Below are 22,200 nucleotides of genomic sequence, written 5' to 3'. Positions count from 1 at the left end.
AGAGATGATAAGCCCACATCCTTCCATGACAGCTCTCTGCTCGTGCTGCTATCCCACTGACAGCCAGCTGGGAAAGGAGCTGCCATGGGGAGTGGGATGCTCACAGTGCCCGAGCACAGACCACGTCTGTGGAGGGATGAGGGCAGTCACAGATCCCACCACTCACCACCCCTGGATGCACTGAAGGACAATAGTCTCCCTTGTTCCTGTTGGGGCAGGTGCAAATCATCTCCTTGGGATGGAGCTCCCGTGGTAAACATTCCACTCTCTGCATTTACTCAGTCTTGTGGTATTTAACCACATGCCCATAAGTACCAAGATTTTTTTTATCCTTTAAAAGTAGCTTTTTGTCAAGAAGATCTTTCCTTACCTGAAGGGCTCTGAAAAGTGTCTGAACTGATGGGTTGATCTTAAGGACTTTCTTTCTGTATTCTTTAGTGCATGAAGTCCTGTCTATGCACAATCCTCTTTTTTCTGAGCAGAAGAAAGGCAGTGTCTTTGCTTACAGTCCTTGAATCACACCTTCCGGAGGACAGGTGCTCCCAGTTCCTAAATTCCTCTGCTCCTTCCCCTGTTGTCTGCTGGCTTCTTTCCCTGGCTATCCACCTCGTAAAGTCACTTAGATTGCTGAAAAATCTACTGCTTCCTGCAAGACCACATCCTCTAACCTTCAGCTGAGTCCTCTTGAGGGTCTTTGATTCAGTGAATTGTCTGTGGTAATAACTTGGATACTTCCTCTTTTACCTGATTCATCCTTCACAAAGAAGCAATCACTCTCTGTACTGAAAGGAAGGTGGTTGGCATGCCCAGCATATTTAGGCTGATGACTTAACATCTTCTAGTACAAAAAATGTTATTAACATTTTCTATGTTTTCCACATATTTCTGAAGTTACTAAAAGCATTAGAGGTACAATTTCTTTCACTAAAAACCATTTTTATTGATTAAATACAAATAAAAAATAAAAAATGCACACACGTACATTTAAATATTTGCAATGCAAAAATCTTTTGGAAGAACTTTTCAAGTTCCTGTTCTCATTTTCAGTACTTTTTCTGGCCCAGTTAGATTTCCTAATGGCCTAGGAAATGGAAAATGAGGTAAGGCAAACAGAAAATCTCAGGTTATGGATATAGACAAAAATAACCAAACATTGAAAGGTGTTAGACTATTCAGTGAATACTTTAAGACACCATTTTGACCACATAATCTGTCCTTTTTGTGACCCAGGACATAGAACCTTACCTGTCAAATGGTGTTTTGAAGACACAGTTTTTTGCTACAGCTTGTTTGAAAGAATAAATATTGTTGAGGTGTAAGACCCTAAAGGACAGGAACAATCTTTAGCATCCTAGTTTTTCTCATATGTAATTTCACAGCAATACTCACAGTCCTATCTGTAAGGGTAAGAAGAGGTGTGATAACCAGATAATTATTTCAATTTGCTACTGACTGCATCAATAATTCTCTTTCTGCTTCAGTAACTACTGGGAACTTTGAGGTTCCATGCACCCTCTAGCATGTGTTGTATTATGTTTTTCAGATGCTTAATCAGAAGCACTAAAGCATCTGTCTAATTTTTATTTTTAATCTGTCTTCTAAGCACTGAATTATATGTCTTTGTCTTTTGCTTTAGCGACCATCTCAGATAAGAATATAGTTTCCATGCAGATGCTTACAGATCACAGGCAAATATACCTTGAATCTTTTCTTAAATAGATTACTAAACGGAGCATTATCTTGCTCTAAGATAAATTTTTGTGGCTTGGAATAACTCTTTGGAATCTCTTGGTATTTCTTTGCAATATCATTTTTTAAAATGTTGATGCCAGAAATGTATTTCAGTAATTATTGCACTAATGCAATGTACAGTGTAAGAACAATTTCCTGTGTCTACTCAGTGTGCTCACGGTAATGCTTTTCAGCAGCATGATGTCAGGAAAAGTTCATGTTCAAGTGATTACCTATAACAACCCCAGAGGTTTGTTTTTGACCTACATTTTTTACTCTTGATATAAGACCTTGCATTTGTCTGTCTTGAAAAGCACTTTCAAATGTGCCCACCACACCTAGCGAAATACTTTCATATAAGACTTCATTTCACATTTTAGTTCTTTACTGCACCAGCTTGGGATCCTCTGCATTTTATCACAAATGTGGAAAACAGTGGGCCAAAACCAGATCCTCAGAATTCCACATTTATGATTCTGTCTTGAGATTATGCAACCCCTAGTTTTAGTCTCTTTGGTTTGAAAAATACTGAATATATCTGGTCTTCATTCAAAGGGTTAGAGTGTTGGTTTTCTTTTTATGCTGTGATTTCTTGCAGTATTATTAATACAAATAAGAGTGGTCTCAGTCCTGTGTTCTTGGTGAACATGAGTCAGTGCCATAAAAAGACTTCCTGATAAGAATTAGCCTCCCTGGTGAGATGTAGTGTTGTGCTGCAGTTTCACATCTAGCTTTCCTTCCTATATTAATATGTTGCTCCATTTTTTGTGCATGCATGGCTTTTAAATTATTTATTTTATCTTTAATTTATGAGCAGCGAATTAAAAATTTCATTCATTGTTCTATGATGTGGCTAAATTCTAAAGAATCCACTAATATCTATTAATATTAGCTTTTACAGATAATAAAACACAAAGCCAGTAATTTGCATGCTAAACACCATGAGTTCACATATTTATTTTGACATTATAAATGATATCTATCCAGTCACCAGGCATCCTGCCATCCATTAAAAATACAATTTGTACCAATAAAAACAAAGCATCAGCACATCACATCCTACAAAAGGCAGGCAGCCAGCCAGAAATTAAAAAAAAACTTTCTCCACCCTTGCAATCCCCAAATGAAATCCCATTGCCCCAGCCACCTCACCTCTTGTCAAAATGTCAAGTAAAGACAACATCACACCCCAGAGCTGCTAAACCAAAGCACCACAGCCATAATTTTTAATGCAAACACACTGACCTAAGAGAGAGGCATGTGGTTCATTTTGGAGTGTTCAGACTTCGGCTCTTTCAGCCCATGTATCCTTACAAAGGGATATGGAGATGCCCTGTAGCTCTTCTCTCCTTCTGTCAGTAACCCAGAGATCTCTAAATCTCATGGCTCACAGCCACGAGGCTCTGTTCATTGTAGGTGGTATTTCTTAGGAGGCACAGAGCAGTGGTCTGCACAGGCCATGTGGTTGCTCTCAGTGCTCATCTGGGAACTAACAAAGTAAATCGTTCCCACTTCAAGTCAGATTTTAATTTGTCTGGAGTCCTGCCCAAACTTCTGCCTTTGGAATTAGCTGTGGGAGCAGTAATGTGAATACAACAACTGGAAGGATGGGTGAGAGAATATCAATGACCACTAATTTAATAGCACACAGCAGGATGCCCAAGAGCTGAAACAACTAGAACCAGCTTTGGCCAAGCATTCCTTGGCAAGAGAAGTTTTGAACAGTGATCCATCTATCCTGCCTTGGTTCTCTAGTGTGCTGAACAACTGCTGTCTCAAAGGAGTCACCCAGAGCCACTAGTCATTTGGAAAAATCTGAATTTGTTCAAAATTATTAGGTATGACAACCTTTAACATCCTCACTTTTTTCATATGCAATTTCACAGCAACACTCACAGTCCTGTCTGTCAGGGTAGGAAGAGGTATGAAAGCCAGATTACTCTTTTAACTTGCCGTATGTTACATCAATAATTCTCTTCCTGCTTCAGTAACTACGGGAATCTTTGAGGTTCCATGCAATATTAGGGTGGAACAGCAACATTCCATAGAATTTAGCTGAAAGAAACTTTGCTGCTTCCAAGGTCCTTTAGTAGAAAACAATGATGGTTAATCTTTTATTTTACATCTCACTAGCCAATGTACAGTCTGCACAAAATTTCTGAAAAAGTGGTATCTTGAAATGTTCATAATAATAGATGCAGCTTGTACATGAGAGACTACAAGACAGAAAGGTCTGTCACCTGCTCCTGTTTCTGTTTTGTAAAATGCCCTATCCTGAAGAGTTTTAGGTGCTAAACAGTGAGGGAGACTGGACTATAGCAGAGATAATGGATTTTCATGGATTTTGTAATCCTTGCTTTCCAAAAAGGAAGCAGGGTGATGGAAGATGAAAAGCAATGAAGAGTTCCCAAAAGATAAATTCTCAGCCCATGAGCTACAGTGTGGCCAGTGTATCTGTGCTGGCTCGTCCAGCACAGTAACCACCAGGTACCTTATCTTCTCTGAGGACAGATCTAATTTGTATTTTCTTCCCAGTCCACCTCACAGCAACTTTTCTCTGTTGCCACATACTGAGTCATCTAGCCAAAATCACATGAGGTATCCCTTAACAGTAGCTATTATTAAAGACTAGACGTTGTTTGGATGCAGGTAAGATTTTCTAAGGATCTTGGTGATGAAAGATACTAAAAGCAGGTTTGGTATAATGAAAACCATCCTTGGTTTATCAGTGATAGGTGACAGCATCTGATGCTTTCATGGCACTGAGATCATCAAATATCACACTTTGTTAACATCTTGAATGGAGGGCAGTGGGGTTTCTAGGGTTTCTTGCTAGCATGCTGCCCTTTAATAACTCTTCTGCTTTCCATCTGATTAGACTTTACCTTGGGGCTCAGCTGACAACTCACTGCAGTGTTTCTGTCCATGGTGAAGACTGTGACATAAGTTGTGCTGTGTCAGACATACTCTTCCAAACTTCAGGATAATGCACCTCAGGGATTTCTTAGCCACTTGTGCTATCCTTACATTGAGTAGGCCTCACAGTTTTTTATTCTCTGAATTTGTCTTATCTGCTTTGAACCTACAAAACTATTGAAAATCTATAATCATGTGCAATTAGATTGCTCAGGTATTGTGTATGACCCATCACAGAGGCAGAGGTAGTACATATGGGCTCTGAAGTCCCAGAGCATGAAGACACCTAAGATTTATGCTTGAATGGGACAGAAATAAGCTGTGCAACCAGACAAAGAAATTACTCATGCCTTATTCACGGATTGTCATGTTCCACTTGCAACCTCTTGCAATTTTCATTCAAACAAAAATGCCCGGGAACTGTTTTGATGTAACTTCTATGTCTATCCATAGAAGATAGAACTTCTATGTCTCTATCCATAGAAGACAGAACTTCTACGTCTATCCATAGGCAATCTCTTGAAATTCTACGACTAGTTTTCTCCCAAGTGGAAATAATCTGGGATTCTTTGGGTTTGTTGGTTTTTCTTTTTTATTTTTCCTGCCAAATGTCTAGTTTTGACTTTACCAACCACATCTGCTCTTACTGTATGCTGCACTGTGCAAACGGGCATGACACCCTATGTCTCCCAGGTCTGATGTCCTTTAAGAAGATAGCTAACATCAGGCCAACTGTTGCACCAATAGTTTTTTTAGTGCACAAATATCTGCTCTCAGTGAGCCCATATAATGTGGATCAACCCAGGGCAGACGGCCTGGGATTATACTACCTGTTTCAATTGTGAAGGCTGCTTGCCAAAAATACTTTATTTGATTGTATTGGCTGTGTCAGTAAGAGTTTAATGGCACCTCATGGTAAGGGGCAATCTTAGAGAATGCCAGACATGAAATACAGAACTTGGTGTGCTCCCTCAGGCCCAACCAAAAAGATTTGCTGCTACCAGTAAAGCTGTTTACATCTGCTGGTTGCATAAAGCTTCTTTAGTGAAGTCACTGAGGTACTGTTCAGTGCAAAATGTGATGAGTCAAGGTGTTCTGCATAGACAACTTCAGGATCATCAGGTTTTCTGGCAGAAACTCCACAGAAGGCCTTCATTGTAAAAAATGTTGTGTTTAAATGGAAATATGCTTCCAAATACTACCACAAAAGGTGAAGACTGGGAGTAAGCAAATAAATCTGCTTGTTATAAAGCAAATGGAAGAGGATCAATGTTTTACTTCTCTGGAGTGGAGCTCAAGCAGCTGCTACAAGGATGATTTGGGAACAAAACCAATCCCATAGCCACTTGTTGCTTAAGTGAAAGACGTTGTATCCCTGCAAGAAAAATGCCCCACAAAAGAGTGGAGGATCTGTTGTCTTCAAACTGCATTACTACCATTTGTGGTGAGACCATGACCCTCATTTTGTTTCCACTTTGCTTCACCTATTAATATTACTGGAAGCAGGGAACATGGAAAATGAAAATCTCCTTTTTAAGCTTAGTGCAGACTAAGAAAAAGCAAAATTGGCCAGATCCCAAGGTACCACTCCTAAAACAATAAGCAAGCATGACAAATAGAAAGCTTTTTCATTTAGAAAACATTAATGTCATTGTTATTAAATTTATGGTCAGATAAAATCTCTGTTCAGATTCTACCAATTATGTGTGATATGCTATGAAGGGAGGATACAAATTTTTTAGCTCAATCACAGAAGCAATAGCTGAACTGAACAACATATTTATGGACCTATATAGTCTAGACTTGTTATCTCACCCTTTCCCCACTTCCCCCACCATTTTGTCAGTCTTCATCTGGCCAATAAATACATGGGAACCAAATTCTGACAGAGTTAATTACTTCTAATTGTGCCCCTCTTGTTATCTTATCAATTTTGACTAACCATAAATTGCTCTGATACAGATATTGGCAAGATAAGAACCCTAGACTCCCTCCATATGTACAATATGTTTGTATTTATTTATTTATGTATCTGAGCATGTCAGATATGCTGCTGTGGTAGCCTGGATCAGTTATTTCATGACTGCTAGGGTTGTACAGCTGACTGGCTGCGCTTGCTGCCTTGGGGGCAGGCACAGACATGGAATTCCTGCCCTCTGCTGCCTGCTCCAGCCCGGGGCATTGGGGAGACACTTTCAGTCATGACCTAACAAAGTCTGGGTTAATAAGAATCAGAGGAGGATCAAGGGAGTAGCATTGCTAGGATGACATAGTGCTTCAGCAAAGGCCAGTGCACAGTATGCTGGAATGAAAAATAGTTAAGGTATCAATAAATAAAACATAAAAATTTAGGTTGGCTGGGGAAATGACACAATTTATCTTTTGGCATTTCTATTTCTGACATCTAGAGACAAACCTGATGCCTGAAACATCAGGAAAGATATTGAGCAAGGCGTGATTCAAAATGAATTTCTGACTCTGAAAGGCATTTTTAATCAGTTAGGTTCCAGGGTCCTGGCTTATATAAATGTAAGAATGCTATTCACCTCCCTTGCAAAAAAAAGGGGGGAAAAAAAAAAAGCCCACAACAAAAACACCCTAAGGGATTGCAATAAAAACCCAAATACATTAAACCCAGTAAAGATGGCGAGGTGGGGGGGTGGAAATTAAAAGAAAATAGTACTATTGTCAGGAAATTGATTCCAGGGAAGTATACATTTTTTTGGTCAGGTAAAGGTTGATTTTTGGTTGAACTTTGTGTCTGAAAAATTACAGTGAGATGGTCTGCATTGGTGGGGGTAGGAAGTATTTTTTTTATGTCTCTGAGTTGTGTTTGTACATCTCTCAAACTCTCCTTCATCTCTTACTTTTAAATGGAGTTGCACAACCCTTTCAGCAGCCTCTCCCCAGGACTGAACACTGCTCTATAGCATGGAAATCCCAGCTCAGTGACAGCAAATGTGGAAGTTACAAAAAGTTTGAGATAATGAGAGACTTTCCTTGAGGAGAAAATACTGGGTCACCTGCAAAACTGAGATTTGATGTGCATTCTCAGTTCTCACTGCCCTCAGACATTTATTAGTGTGATTTTCCTTCAGGTTATGGTCATTCTCTCTACTCCTCCAAACTCTGCTTCCTTGCACAGAGGCAGTGTACACACTGTTCAATATGAACAATCTTTTGTTGTTGCCATTTCTAATATTTTCCTTCTGTATTTCTGTGTTGCAGATGTGGATGAATGTGCTTCAGATTCTCACCAGTGTAACCCCACCCAGATCTGCATAAATACTGAAGGGGGCTACACCTGCTCCTGCACTGAAGGCTACTGGCTGTTAGAAGGCCAGTGTTTAGGTAAAATCCTCAATTGCTACAGTATCTGAGTATATGTGTACCTGGGGCTCCCTGAATTAAAGTCACTAAGCACTTTTGCCAAGGACACAGTTAAACCTTCAGCTATGTGGAAACTCTTTTGTCTCTGAAAGTGCCAATGAGGTGTTTGGCAGAGAGACTCCCCCATGGAACAAAACTGTAGCTGGAAATGCCATATGACTAGCATCATAGTAGTGTCATAACTGGGCTTTTCGTATTTCCAGTCTGAAGGATTCCCTTTCATGTAAGATCAATTGCAAGCATGTGTGCACAAAGATTTTTGCCCAAACAGACTTGTGCTTTTGTTATTGTGACAGGGTGGACCTGAAGGGATCCATATCTGATACCAAGAAATGGGAATGACAGTAACTCCCAAGCCAACCAATTCTTTTGTTTGGGGGTAAGAAAAAAATTACCTCTGAACTGGGTGCCATTTCACAACCTTCCATGCAATTTTATTTCAATTTTATTATTTTCCTTGCAGCAATACCCTGTTCATCCTTTTAGCTCAGTCGTGTTGAAAAAACATTGCTCAGCAAACAGCACAGGAAAACAAAGCTTCCATCCCTCCTCTCCTCCAGCCCTTTCCCCTCACCTGACATACACATGGGATGATGATGTAGACATTAATCTTAGGTACACAGGTAGGACCTAGGAGTCAGCATACAACTTTTTTTTAAGAAAATTTACCCATTATTAGTTCTTTCCCTGCAGTGCAGGCTGTTTGATGCCAGCTCTGCAGAGCTGGACCATCCTGTCACATCTCCACTGGAAGGAGAATGGGCTTTCCCTGCCCATTTGTCCCTGGAGCATCTCCAGTTATTTTCCAGCTTTCTCCTCCCAAGTACCAATTCCATGAATTCCTGGCTGCTTTCCTAACTGCTGCTGTGAAATTCACCTGGCAGGCACCAGGCTGAGCCCTGTCCAAGCTGGGGTCTGTGCAACCACAGCCTCCTCAGGGAGTCACTGTCTTGCAGTTCCCCTGGGATAAGAAGTCTCCAAGGCCCCTGCTCCTTAATCTGTGATAAATGAACTTCTCAAAGCTTGTGCTGGGGAATGTACAGGCATGTGTGGTAGGATGGGGATGAGGGAGGGAAGGAAGGCAGACTCTGCTCTGCATCACCTGTTCTGTTACCGATGTACTTCTCCCAGTTACAGGCCAAATGAAAGGGTTGGGTGCAGCATTCAGGATTTGAACACAGATCTAAAATACTCTTCTGCATGATGGTTATAGCAGAGAAGTGAAATGGCTGCATTGATGAATTGATTTGAGTACCTGCTCATGCTTTCTAAAATAGGGAATAACATCCCAGTATTGCCCTATTTAAGTAACCATGGGATGGATTATTGCAAGGCAATGTGAAAAAGGAAAAGCAAATTGTGTTTAGAATTGCTATATTTTCCCCTAAATTTCAAAGAAGTCTCACTTTTCCATACTTTATACTGGCTTTGGAGAAGTGATCTTTGCTGCCATAAAGCAGTAAAGCAATACTTACTGTAATCAGAGGGCCAAGTTGGGGTTTAGAGACAAATTTTTTTGGGCACTGTTATTAGTGCAGTGGAATTCAGTGAAATTACCAATTACTGTTGGTAAATCACCATTACAAAAGCCTACACTTCTATCTGTTGCAATTATCCTGTACAGTTTACACAGAGAAGCCAGTGCAGCATATCCACATGACCCACCCACAAGAAGCAGCCCTGTACAAGTCCTTATCCTCAAAATGTAGCACTCTTGAGATAACAGTCCTGAAAAGACAAAGCATGAACTTCATGTAATGCACTGTGCCAGTGAATGAGGTGTTAATTTACTTAAAATCTATGTTATTTTTGCAGGATTTGTTGCAGCCTGCTGCTGGTATACTCATCGCATCTGATCTGACCTTTAAGTTATCTTGCTGATTGCATATAATATTCTGGGTTTTCTGTGGCATAAATTTAGCTTCAAAGCTTTAACACAGCCATTTAAAAAAATCTCCAATAATCAAAAGCTGGTTGATACCAAAGGAAATGTTAAGGCTTTGAAAGGACAGCTATTGCAGGTGTTTCATTTTAGTTTTTAGTTCTGAGGCAAAAATCTTCTAGCACTTACCATCTTACATGTCTTAGAGCATTTTCTTGTGCTCATAGCACTCAGTTGCATGCACTGCCAATGCTGCAATTCAGCCCAAACTGCTATTTTGGCATTAAACGAACTGTTTACACAGTCTGTAATTTGTCAGTTAAAAATTCATATAAAAAGAGAATGTGACTATTTGGAAAAAAATCTTTCAAAAATATCCTCACTCAAAAAAGAAGACTGTAGTAACAAACACTGCTGTTCCAGTGAGCAGCTTTGGTATATGTGGAGGCAAAGAAGGTTTCTATTTTGATTCTGCCAAAATTTCGCTGCAATGTTGGCTGTGGTTGTGCTGGCAGCCAGGTATCCTTTGAGGGAGCTGCTTAAAGGAACAAACTGGGCAGCCTGATTTAAACTGAAGGTTACAGCAATGCCAATCAATTCATCAGAAACACTGGTAGATGCCAGATATGGATAACACCACATTACCACATTCTCCTGGGGACAGGTACATTTCAACTCTAACTCCATGTCTGAACGCCTGGAAGTTTGGCTGTGACACCATGACCAGTGTGCTGGGGAATTTCTGTGTTATCAGCACTGCTGGCTCAGTGTGCTGGCTGCTTTGTCTGCCATGAGGAGATGCAGAGCACTCCAGTTTCCCTCCTTTTCCCCGCAGACATAGACGAATGTCGCTATGGGTACTGCCAGCAGCTGTGTGCCAACGTGCCCGGCTCCTACTCCTGCACCTGCAACCCCGGCTTCACCCTCAACGACGATGGGAGATCCTGCCAAGGTAAGGGTAGGGTGAACCAGGCCTGAAATCTTTGGTCCCCCCTCAGCCACACCCTTAAGACTTGCTTGGTTTTCAGAACACAAGTGACCTTCCCAGCATTGCTGTTAGAAATGTTCACAGGTCAGTCAGACAGATATTTCTGCAGTTTCACAGTACCTCAAAGGGGTACAGGTGCAACAGCACTGGTGTATCAGGAGAAATATGCACAGAGGCCCAAACCTCAATTCACTCAATTCAGTGGAATTACCAAGTGTTCAGGCACTGAATTTATTATTAAAATGTGAGGTTGTGTGACCCGACTGAGACAGGAAACCTTTGTCAGATCAGTAAATCAGAGTCTCCAAGGTTCCAGACTGGAGTCCTAAGCATTAGACCACCTTTTGCTGTGCTGTGCTACCTCAAAGTCAACACAACCCCTTCACAGTCTCTCCCTAGCAAAGCAGAGAGCATCTTCCCACATGATGCAGGAGAAGGTCTGTGCTCATGATGACCAGAAGTTGTTAATGTCCTACAAGGGAAAAAAAGACTGCCTTAGCCCAAGGCTTCCATAGGACTCCTCATCATTGCATTATCTTTCTTAGGAAGATCCTGCTGCTTTTTTCTCAGATCTGTTGTGATAATATTGGTTCAATGGTTTTCAAATTGCAGGACAAGGACAGAAACATTTATAATAAAAAATTCATCCTCATCTTCCGTGTTATGTTTTAATTGAAGTCATTCCCAAAATGCTTCACTTCCACACATGTTGTGTCCAACATGCTATTCGCAGGCATCAACAAATAAACATCCAAATAAACAACACTGACCTTGTTATATTTTTTCGGAACAAATCGTTCTGACTGTACAGCTAATCTCTTTGAAATGCTCTGCAGAAAAAAAAAATGAAAATGGAGTTTGGGGAGAAGTCACTGATGAATTTGGCATTGTTTTCCCATAGATGTGAATGAATGTACAAGTGAAAACCCTTGCACTCAGACCTGTGTCAACACTTATGGCTCTTTTCTCTGCCGCTGTGAACCTGGCTATGAACTGGAAGCTGACGGAGTTAACTGCAGTGGTAACTCTCTTATTTACTCTTTTGGTTTAATTCTATTACATTTACTGTTTCAAAGGCATTGTTTTTACAAACTTTCTTAGAAGTTTTTTGCCTTGGTCCATGGTAGCATCAGGATAGCTGCAACTCATATGGGACGGTGTTCACAGGAGTTCTTGGATGAGGGAAGAGATGAGGATCTGACTCCATGTTTCAGAAGGCTTGATTTATTATTTAATGATATATATTACATTAAAACTATACTAAAAGAATAGAAGAAAAGGTTTCATCAGAAGGCTTAGCTAAGAATAGAAAGGAATGATAATAAACGTTTGTGGCTTGGACACAGAGCCCGAGCCAGCTGGGCTGTGATTGGCCATTAATTACAAACAACTTTATGAGCCCAATCACAGATCCACCTGTTGCATTCCACAGCAGCAGATAATCATTGTTTACATTTTGTTCCTGAGGCCTCTCAGCTTCTCAGGAGGAAAAATCCTAAGGAAAGGAGTTTTCCTGAAAGATGTCTGCGACACTCATATGATCTTCTTTCCAGCTAAAGCACTCAGCAAATGCCCAGGAAAACTCCGTGGAGGAGGGCCACAAATGGTTTAAAGAAATAAGCTAAATATTCAAAAGCTCCAAGGTAACAGCAAAACATAAGAAAGCACTCTGTAATGCTAAACAGGAAGCTTTATTAGAGCAAGTAGAGATAGCCTGAGGACATTCTTCCATGATTAAAGAAATAGTTTATAGAAAGCACTTTTCCATTTGTCTGTTGAATGCATGTATTTCCCTTGCTCTTAAGGACTGCTCACTTCTGCCTGAAACTTTCCCCAGTTTCCCCTGTATGGCTCTGGCTTCACTTTAAAAACAATATATGATTTCTTAGTACAGTTTTTGCTGACCTGTTCAGCACACACCAGAATAAAATGTGCTTATGTCACTGTAATTTTTCCTTCCTGGATTTTGTTTTTATTGTATTATTTTATTTTAATTGAAGGCAAAACTTATTTCTTTGCTTATTGTACCATTAGCCTAATAAAATTAGAAAATTCAGCCAATATGTCTTGGAAAAATGCACTGGAAAATACTTGAGTTTTAATTTACAGTAAATAGATGTAATATTCTGTTTCTGAGAGAGAAGACATGAGATGCAGTGTACATGATTAGTCTTTCCCAAGATATTTTCCCTGCAAATCTCCTTGTAATAAGGGGAAGAACAAATATTAAATATCTAAAGGGTGTTAAGAATTAAACACCTAACTAAGTGTCCTGCACTCTGATGGATTTTCTTCTTCTCAGTTAGGGGGTCTGAACCAGATAAGTTCATTGCAATGCCCAATAAGGTGGTGCTTGAGCCTCATCCATGAGAGCTGAGCAAAAGGGCCTTTCCACCATCCAGCAGAAAATCTTTTCCTGACAATCTTGTGCAAGAGATGTTTGACAAAGCAGGTCAAGGTTCTCTGGATGAGCTTCTTCCACTCCACAGCAATCACTGGACATCTGAGGCTTGCAAAGGGAATGCCTGGTCAGGGGGACACTCTTGAGAGACACCCAGGATTCAGATTTATTTCAGTAGGAGTGGAGTTAGTCCATGGCCTAGCAGCCAACTTACGATAAAACTGGAAGGCATTCTTGCCCCAATTCAAGGAGAGAGGCAGAGATTCCAACCTGGCTTTCCCAACATCATCATTATTTTCTAATCACAGAGGTCTTCCAAGTGCATTAGATGTGCTCTGAAATGACAACCACCCTGTTGTCTGCACACAGGCAGCCAGGAGAATGCCAGGAGTGTTTAGGAACACTGTGGGGCCAAGAGCAGGAATGCAGGGCCCTTGGGGCTCCAAATCCCTCAGGACCTGACAGCAGCCAAGTACCAGTTACACAAATCCAGTATGCTGGAGGTCTGGGCTCAGATGCCAGAGGATGCCTGATATAAAGTGCCTGATATTTCAGCCACTTTATGGAGTCAGCCCTCAGTCCATGGAGCTTCAGGAAGGTGTTTGTTTCTGTGAACTCACTGGGGAAACTAACACAGTAACAGGACTCTGTAGGTGTAGAGTCCCTTTCATCTCCCTTTTGAGAATCTGATTTCAGCCCTAAAGCCACTTGGATATATTTGGACTTCAAATACTTTCCAATCCATTTGCACAAAACACCAGAAGTGAATAAATGGACTGAGCCCAATTTAGAAGAAAGGGAAATTCAGTCTGAAGAGTAAAAGTGATTTGCCTGGGAGAGTCAACATGTCAGAGCTGGGAATAAGAACTTGGGAGTTCCTGGCTGGGGCCCTGGCCTTTGTTCCTTTCTTCCCCTGAACAGGGAAATAAGGAAATGATTAGTGGCAGCCTCCCTCGGCCTCGTGCCTTTGCATGTGTTTCCCCTCCGTCAGCCATGGCTCCATGTGCAGCTCTGAAGTTCATCTTTCTCACTTGAGCACAGCCCTGCAGAACACAATGACTGGTCAACTCATGAGAGCAAGGGGCAAAGAGCTCAGTTTCTGCTTTCAGTCAGTGTTTGACAGACTGCCCGGCCTCCCATGTATCTGGGAGAGGGCTGGGCCTTGCAGTGTGTCTGACCCAGGCTGGGATGTGCTCTAGGAGTCTTGTTGGAATGACTTGGAAGTAACTGACTAGAGGCTAAAAAATATGAAACAGACAAGGCTGGCTGCAGGAGTTCTGCTGGAACCCATGTGGCTGGAGCCCTGGGAATCTGAAGCTTGTTCTCCAAAAGAAGGGGAAAAAAAAGAAAACAAAACTGCTGCCAAGTCTTTCCTTTTAAATTACAGTTGCAGCTTTGTTGTCAGAGTATCTATCTCTGACGTAAAACAGGAATAAAAACATGGCCAAGTGGTGACAGGTATTAGAAAAGAAAAATAAATAATTAAAAGCCGTGCATTGTGTTCAGCAGCAGCTTTGATTTCCTTAGGAAAAAAGTGTTTAATGAAGAACTTGTATTGCATTTTGTCAGGCTGCTGCAGAGCTCTAGGGAGCTGGTCTGAGTGGCCACCTGCCTGCAGGACTGCTCTTTTGACAGTAAAGCCAAGGACACTAAACTTTGGGTTTTGTTTTCCCACTGCAGACATGGATGAGTGCAGCTTCTCAGAGTTCCTCTGCCAGCACGAATGTGTGAACGGGCCTGGTTCTTACTACTGTACCTGTCCTTCAGGATATAACTTGCTTGATGACAGTAGAAGCTGCCAAGGTAACATTTCTGCACCGATTAAACCCATGGGGACCAGAAAGTAGATCCTGTGTCTAGAAAGAGGTTTTCAAGAATTGATATGCTTGGCTTTGGCATTGCACAGTGAAATACTCGCGGGGGTCAATTATGCAATTCTGGTAAGGATGTCAGCACGTGAATATTCCTGCTGAGGTGAACTAGTGTATTGTTTTAAGTAAGACTTTACTGGCTAGGAAACAGCTACACAGGAAACACCTCAAATGCTTTCCTGTCTGCTGTACATCTCTACCTTTCCCATTCTCTAAGGTCGGAGAGTTTGAGCAGCCAATTCCCTTTTTTTTTTTCCCAGCATTCAGCATGTGGGAGCACTCTAATTAGCAGAAGTGAATGGAGTAAAAACTGACCTTAAAAGAGGAGACAGTTATAAAAAGGCCACCTCTCACAGTGCAAGAGTTTTATGAATTTTGGGGTAATACTTTAAGATGGAAACCAGCTTGTAGGAGTGGTATCTTGTACATATTTCCCTGCTTCAGCCATTCTCTTATTCCTTGTGTTTTAGATATCAATGAATGTGAAATCAGAAACTTCACCTGCACTTCACAGCAAACATGTTTCAATATCCCAGGAGAATATAAATGTTTAGATCCAGTACGATGTGAGGAGCCTTATCTCCAGATTAATGAGAAGTGAGTAACATACCCACAGCCACAAAAGCAAATTCTGTCTGTGAAAGTTGTATCTAAGTTCTGTCTAACCGAAGAAGCTGCAATTTTACACTACAACCATGAAGTCTTTCTAAACAGCTATACATACATACTGTTGCTAAATTTACCACTGGTAAGCTTTATAAAAATAATAAATTGCAATTGCTTACCAGGTCACCAGGTATGATATGATATGATGTGATATGATATGATATGATATGATATGATACGATATATCATACTCAGATGTATGTGAAGTTAGACTGGAAAAACAGCTATCAGTTGACAAAACAGCAAGGCTTGTGATGTAGTAAGAGACATTTACTTACATATCTGACTTCATATATGCTCATATGCAGCTGGTTAGTAGCAGGAATATTTCCAGCAAATGGTAACTAGTTTATGCCTGGGAAGTACTTTAAAATATTAGATGACAGTTAGACCAGCATACAAATAGTTTCTTATTGCTTACAGGTTAAAAGTTCTGAATAGTTCACAGACTGACCCACCTTGCCCAGAAATTGGGTATGTCTGGATGAGGCTGTTAGTACTGTCACTGTATCAACTGGGAAACATTTGAGCAGGCAAACAATAAACCTAAAATTTCTTAAAATAGCCTGTTTCTTTCACATTTGTATGTATTTGCTGGGGCTCAAAATATTTCAGTTCCAGACAGATGTCAATATACTGCAGGCCACATTATTTCATACACAATGTTTGCACTAAACCAAATAATCTGGAATTGCTTGGTAGCCCAATATATTTCATAGAAAGTCAAGAGATTAGTAATTAGCTTCTTTCCTTTAGAACTGATGAGTGTATTTGCATTGTTTTCTGAACTAGGGTAGCTGAAGAGTGGACACATAGTGTCTGTCTAGTTCTGGGTTCTCCTCCCTTGGTGAGGGAGGTGATAGAGTCTTAAACTGGAATTTGAAATAACAGAATCCTCTGTATCTAAATTCCCCAGAGCTCAGCTACAGAGTCCTTGCAGAGCAGCTTTCATCAGAACACAATCTCTGAGCCTTGTGTTTGGTGGCTTTGGCTCATCTCTAGATGGGCCTGCTCTTAATTAGTGACATATGTCCAGAAGTGGTCAGTGTAAAATTGCCAAGTGAATTCCTGGCATCTGTGTTTTCTGTGGAAGGAACTGGGTGATCATAATGCCAGGAGCCTCTAGATGGGGGACATGCCAGATGCACTGTCTGAAATTGATGTCAGCAGTAGAGGTTATATCAAAAATAGTTAAAAAGACCCTTGCCCAGTAAATTCTCCCAACATTACTTTTATAAAGAGATATCCTGCTTTACAACTTCCTTAGAGTTCTCTGAAGAAATTAGCAGCATCTGGCTAGGGCACAGGAACTGATGCAGTCTGTTTGCATTTCCAAAGGCTTATGAAAAGACCCTCACATAGTTATCATGGAAATTAAGCAGTCATAAGTAACAGAGAAAAGTCCCTGGAACAGAAGAATGAGAAGCTGAAAGATAAAAATTTAACAGAGGATAGTGTTAAATTGTCAACTTTCATTAATTTCTGCAGAGGAAATTTCTGAGCTGGACCTACTTGGTCCATCATAAACAACCTGGGGAAAAGAATAAACCATGAGAGGGGCAAAGTCTGCAACAATATATGAAGACAGCAGATAAAAGTGGGTAGAAAAATACTACAGAATAAGCCTCAATGACTGTGCAATGAAAATGGCAGATTAAATTCAGTGTAGATGAATTTAATGTAAAAAGAAAATCCCAAATTCACAAATTAAATAAGGACCACTGATCTGATCATAATCCATGCAAACTGAGATTTGAGGGTTCTTGTTCCATGATCTGCAGTACTCACTAGAGGTCAGAAAAGCAATCTGAGTTCCAAATGTTAATAGGTAGAGAATATCCTTGGAGCACATGCTCTATTGTGTACCACATCTCTAAGACTGTGAAGCTCCTTCCCCTCCTGTCAAAAGAAATACAACTGGATAAAGGTTCATAAGAAGCAATGAGGATGCTCAAAAGTACGGAATAGCTTCCTTGTGAGTAACAGCCAAATTAGAGCAGTTCAGCCATGAACAGGGTCAGATATGAAGCCCTGAGATGGGTGAGGAGGATGAGCAGGGATTGACTGGCTGCTCTCCTTTCAGGTGAGCAGCTAGCTGGGAGCACCAGCTAAAGTCAGAAAGAGGCCATGTAAAGAGAGATGAAAGGGGCTGTGGGGCTTCTGGCCACAGGGGGCTGCGCATACCAAACATTCATGTGGGAAGCTGGAAAAGCTGATGATAAGAAATGCATTGATAGCTGATGAATAGAAAGAAGAAATTTTTGTTTCAGGGGTTCCCTGAGTCACAAACAATTGGAGACTGTTGGTGGAAATGTTGTATGCCTGTCATATCCTCTTCTTCCTTAAGGCTCTGCATTTGATGTTAGAGCTTTGGTTTGATCCAGGATGTCAACTGTATGTTTTCATGTAGTGTACAAAATATAGCGAAACAAAAATCACTACTGTTTATGTAGTACTACCAGTGAAATTATCTAATAATATTCTGGGGACAGTTCAGTATAAATTACTATCAGAACAAACATGTACAGAGTATTCCACACGTGCAGGGCTGCTTCAAAGGAAGTTCACATTTTTGAGTGATCTAAGGAGAATGGCAAATTATTTTTGCCAAGAAGACAGGAAAAAGGAGGCAGGACGTAAGCCAGAACAGCAACACAGAAAATGCTAAAAGTGAGAAAATGCATTACAAGTTTCATTGATTCTTTTAGCTGGTCAACGGCATTATTTGTTTGTCTGTTTATTTATTTATGCACATTTATTTATATAAATAATCAAATATTACAGCAATTTGTAACCCCTGCTGATAATTCTATCTCTGACAATCCTGTCTCTGACCACCAGCCGCTGCATGTGTCCAGCTGAAAACCCTGGGTGCCGAGATCAGCCCTTCACCATCCTGTACAGAGTGATGGACATGGTGTCTGGGAGGTCTGTGCCTTCGGATATTTTTCAGATGCAAGCAACTACTCGCTACCCTGGAGCCTATTACATCTTCCAAATCAAATCAGGGAACGAGGGCAGGGAATTCTACATGCGGGTAAGTCAGTGCTCCCTGGGGGAAACATGGAGCATCTTGTTGTTGGCTGAATGTCCTGGTGGCACAACTGAGTTTCTTGTGACTGCCACTTAAACCTTCAGTATGAGGCGTTTTTTTACACACAGATGTGCAGAGCAGTGTGCGGATGTGCAGGAACTGCTAGATCTCTCAGGAGAGTAACCTACCCAAAGCAAACATGCCTCTCCTATGAGACAGCAGGTTTAGGAAAGCCCAGAGCTGTACCCATGTCTAAGAATAGCTCAGGTTTCCCAAGCTCAAGAGAAACTATTGTGCCAAACTGTTTTTTATTTGATGGACAATCAAAACTGTCACCAAAAGACTCAATGTTTCTTTTCTGTTTTATTAAACCTTTTCATTGGAAATTGAAAAACGTGAAAACCAAAAAAGTAAGCAAAAAACCTACTCCCTAATGCCACCAATTTACCTTCTGAGTTCTTTGCTTTCATTTGTTATGATTTTTTTCCACTGAGAACATATATTTTTTGTAGACACTGTTAGAGAAAATGTAATTACCTGAGGTTTTTAAATTTGTTTTCCTCAGAAGATCTCTGTGTTCCCCAGTCATCTTTGCCACACCACCAGCATGCAGAGATTACAGGGGTGTCTGTCTGCAGAGAATGGGGCACATCCACAAGGGACGGTGACTCTCAGGAGGTTGATTTTCAGCTCCAGGCAAAACCTGGCTCTGACATTCACATTAAGTCCTGTTCTGTGGCTACTGAAGGTTCCCATCCCTCGTGGACAGGGATAGTGGGATAGATTCCAGGACATATTTCTCACAAGAACCTCAGATTCCCACTGTAAGAAAATGAAAATGTTTCAAAATCCTGAATTGACAAGCGGTCCCGTTATAATGATTTACATCTCACAACAGCTTTTCTGTTGCAAAGCCCTTACTGATTCCCTCATCTGAGCCAATCTAGCAGGTGCTGAGGCCTCAGCACCCACTCCCATTGCCCAAGCCTGCTACTCCACTGATTGACCATGCAGCCATTCGCTGGGCACTGGGAGGGCATGGGAAGGACACTGTGCCCTTGCTGAGGCACCAGGACCCAGCCTGGCACAGACCAGGCAACATGCCCAGCACCTCCTCATGGCTGTGTCAGCCTTCTCTGATCAAAGGTAACAAACACCCAGTCTTGAGGTAGAAGTGGACAGGTAAAGCAGGACCCACTGTGCCTCTGTAAGCTCCTGATGGAAAACAAACTGCAGTTGGTTTTAACATTAGCAGATCTGATTTTTAAATGCACATAATTCTCTGTTCTGGTCAGATATCACCAAGGTCTGCTTCCATTTAATAAAGGACTTGTTTTCTGAAGTGCCTTTGCATATTCAAAGTGTAAGGTTTGTACAATTAACAGACACAATGTACCACAAACCCAAACCCCATTCACATGGGAATACCTGCTCTCCAGGTTCTTTAAAAAAAGCCCTTCTGGGTCTCTGCTTCTTCACAGTAACTTTACATCAAACTAAAGAGTACTACAAAGACAGAAAGAAAGAAAGAAAGAGAGAAAGAAAGAAAGAAACAAACAAACAAACAAACAAACAAACATTTATCATTATTTGTTTATACCCTAAATCCATGTTTTCATTTTTTTCTCTTTTGGGCAATAGCAAGTGTCTATGTTCAATAGCTCCTTTAATGTGCAGGGCTCCCAAAGGCTTTACAAACTGTAGAAGGTGACAGTTCACACTGAAAAGAAGCCAAATGCTGCAATGAAACTCTGTCCCTTCAGTTGCAGTGGTTTCAAACAATGAAACAGAAAACACCTATTTTAGCTGCTTGAAGACTAGTGGGACAGTGGTTTTGAAGAACTAGTTTTGGCAATCTCACCTGCTTTCTCTTGTTTCGTGCACAGCAAACAGGACCCATCAGTGCCACCCTGGTGATGACCCGGCCCGTGAAGGGGCCGCGCACGATCGAGCTGGACTTGGAAATGATCACTGTAAACACCGTCATCAACTTCAGAGGCAGCTCTGTCATCCGGCTGAGGATATTTGTGTCACAGTACTCCTTCTAAACCTCCAGTCTGTGCCCTGGAAACACTAAGCCAAAAGAGACAGCTCCTCCTCTGCACAACTCTCTCCTGAAAAGCCAGTACTATAGAAGCTCCAGACCAAATCACCATTTCCACAGAGCTGTGACCCATGTGTGTCTAGAGGCCTCTTCATGCTCAGTCCAGAGCAGGATGCAAACAGCTGAAGATCCCATGTGATTGTCTGTGTGGTCATGTATTTTAAGGACTCTTCTCACTGTAAACACTTCTAGGGCATGAGTCTATGTGAAAGACTGTGAACCTTTGTAGCTCCAAGGCTGCTTAGCAGAAAGCACCAAAAAACTGAGGAAAAAGCTGGCTTTTGCAATCTTGCCTTTTTAAAAAAATTTTTTCATTATAAATGAAAAGCAGAAAAACAAGCAGAAACAGAAACAAAACCCCCACCTATTGAAACAAGGGACCTCAGGAGTCCCAGTTTGCATTCCCAAATATCTCTGGAATTATCAGTCAGGCACTTTGTTTCAATTCACCCTGCATTTGTCTTAGTTTCACCTGGTTTTTTTCATTCTATTTTATAGTTAAAATTAATTGTAAATTCATTCCAAAAAACATGTTGTACTATGTAATCTTTTGCTTTCTGACAAAGTGTCACCTGTTTGGGTTCCTTTCTGTATTAAATCTTTCTATATAACAGAGTTCATAGAAATCTATCACTGGATGGTGTGCTTTACAACATTTAGGATTTTATGCTTATTTACACTCAAGATTTTTGACACAGGCCTCCACTTCCAGAATAGTATCCAGCATAAGTAGAGACTTTAGAGCAGATAAGGATCAGAATTTTATTTTTCCCTGTTTTCCTGAGTGTGATAGATGCAAACAGCGTGTAACGGCTACAAGGTAGTATTACTAACTCTGTAGGTATGGCTGCAATTAATCTCCTGTTCAAAGACCACTCAGGTCAGACCTGTCCGTATTCCTTCAGAAAATATTTTTTTTCCACTCGCAATCTCTCTCCTACACTTCTAACATGGGGGGAAAAAAGCTGAAAAGGACTAGGAGCAGTCTTATTCATGCAGACCAGAGTATACCAGTACCCCAATCTCAAACAGTGGGCTTCCACAGTTTTCATGGGCATTGTCTTCTCAGGTATAACTGCTGTAGCCAAAAAAAAAAAAAGTTTCTTCTAAAGTCTAATCTGAATCTCCATTGTAATCTTCTTCTAAAGTCTAATCTGAATCTCCAATGTAATCTGTTGCCTTTTAGCCTACTTCCAGTAGAAATTGAGAACAGTTTA

At 40.9% G+C, this 22,200-nt stretch overlaps 1 protein-coding gene across 1 annotated transcript in view; it reads left to right on the top strand.

The window, feature by feature from the left end:
- Nucleotides 1–20,927, top strand: part of FBLN5 (fibulin 5) — a 44,966-nt gene extending 24,039 nt beyond the window's left edge. The window contains exons 5-11 of the mRNA XM_054276148.1: nucleotides 7,876–7,998; nucleotides 10,755–10,871; nucleotides 11,809–11,928; nucleotides 14,989–15,111; nucleotides 15,650–15,776; nucleotides 18,687–18,882; nucleotides 20,766–20,927. Coding sequence (XP_054132123.1) covers nucleotides 7,876–7,998; nucleotides 10,755–10,871; nucleotides 11,809–11,928; nucleotides 14,989–15,111; nucleotides 15,650–15,776; nucleotides 18,687–18,882; nucleotides 20,766–20,927 — 968 coding nt within the window. The remainder of the gene's footprint in view (nucleotides 1–7,875; nucleotides 7,999–10,754; nucleotides 10,872–11,808; nucleotides 11,929–14,988; nucleotides 15,112–15,649; nucleotides 15,777–18,686; nucleotides 18,883–20,765) is intronic.
- The last annotated feature ends 1,273 nt before the right edge of the window (nucleotides 20,928–22,200 follow it).

Source organism: Melozone crissalis, unplaced genomic scaffold, assembly GCF_028551555.1.
Source record: "Melozone crissalis strain CALT ecotype California unplaced genomic scaffold, PUWL_Pcris_2 ptg000018l_1, whole genome shotgun sequence".
NCBI classification, from domain to species: Eukaryota; Metazoa; Chordata; class Aves; order Passeriformes; family Passerellidae; genus Melozone; species Melozone crissalis.
Note: the sequence above shows the minus strand (reverse complement) of the source record. Positions and strands in the feature narration are given on the sequence as shown.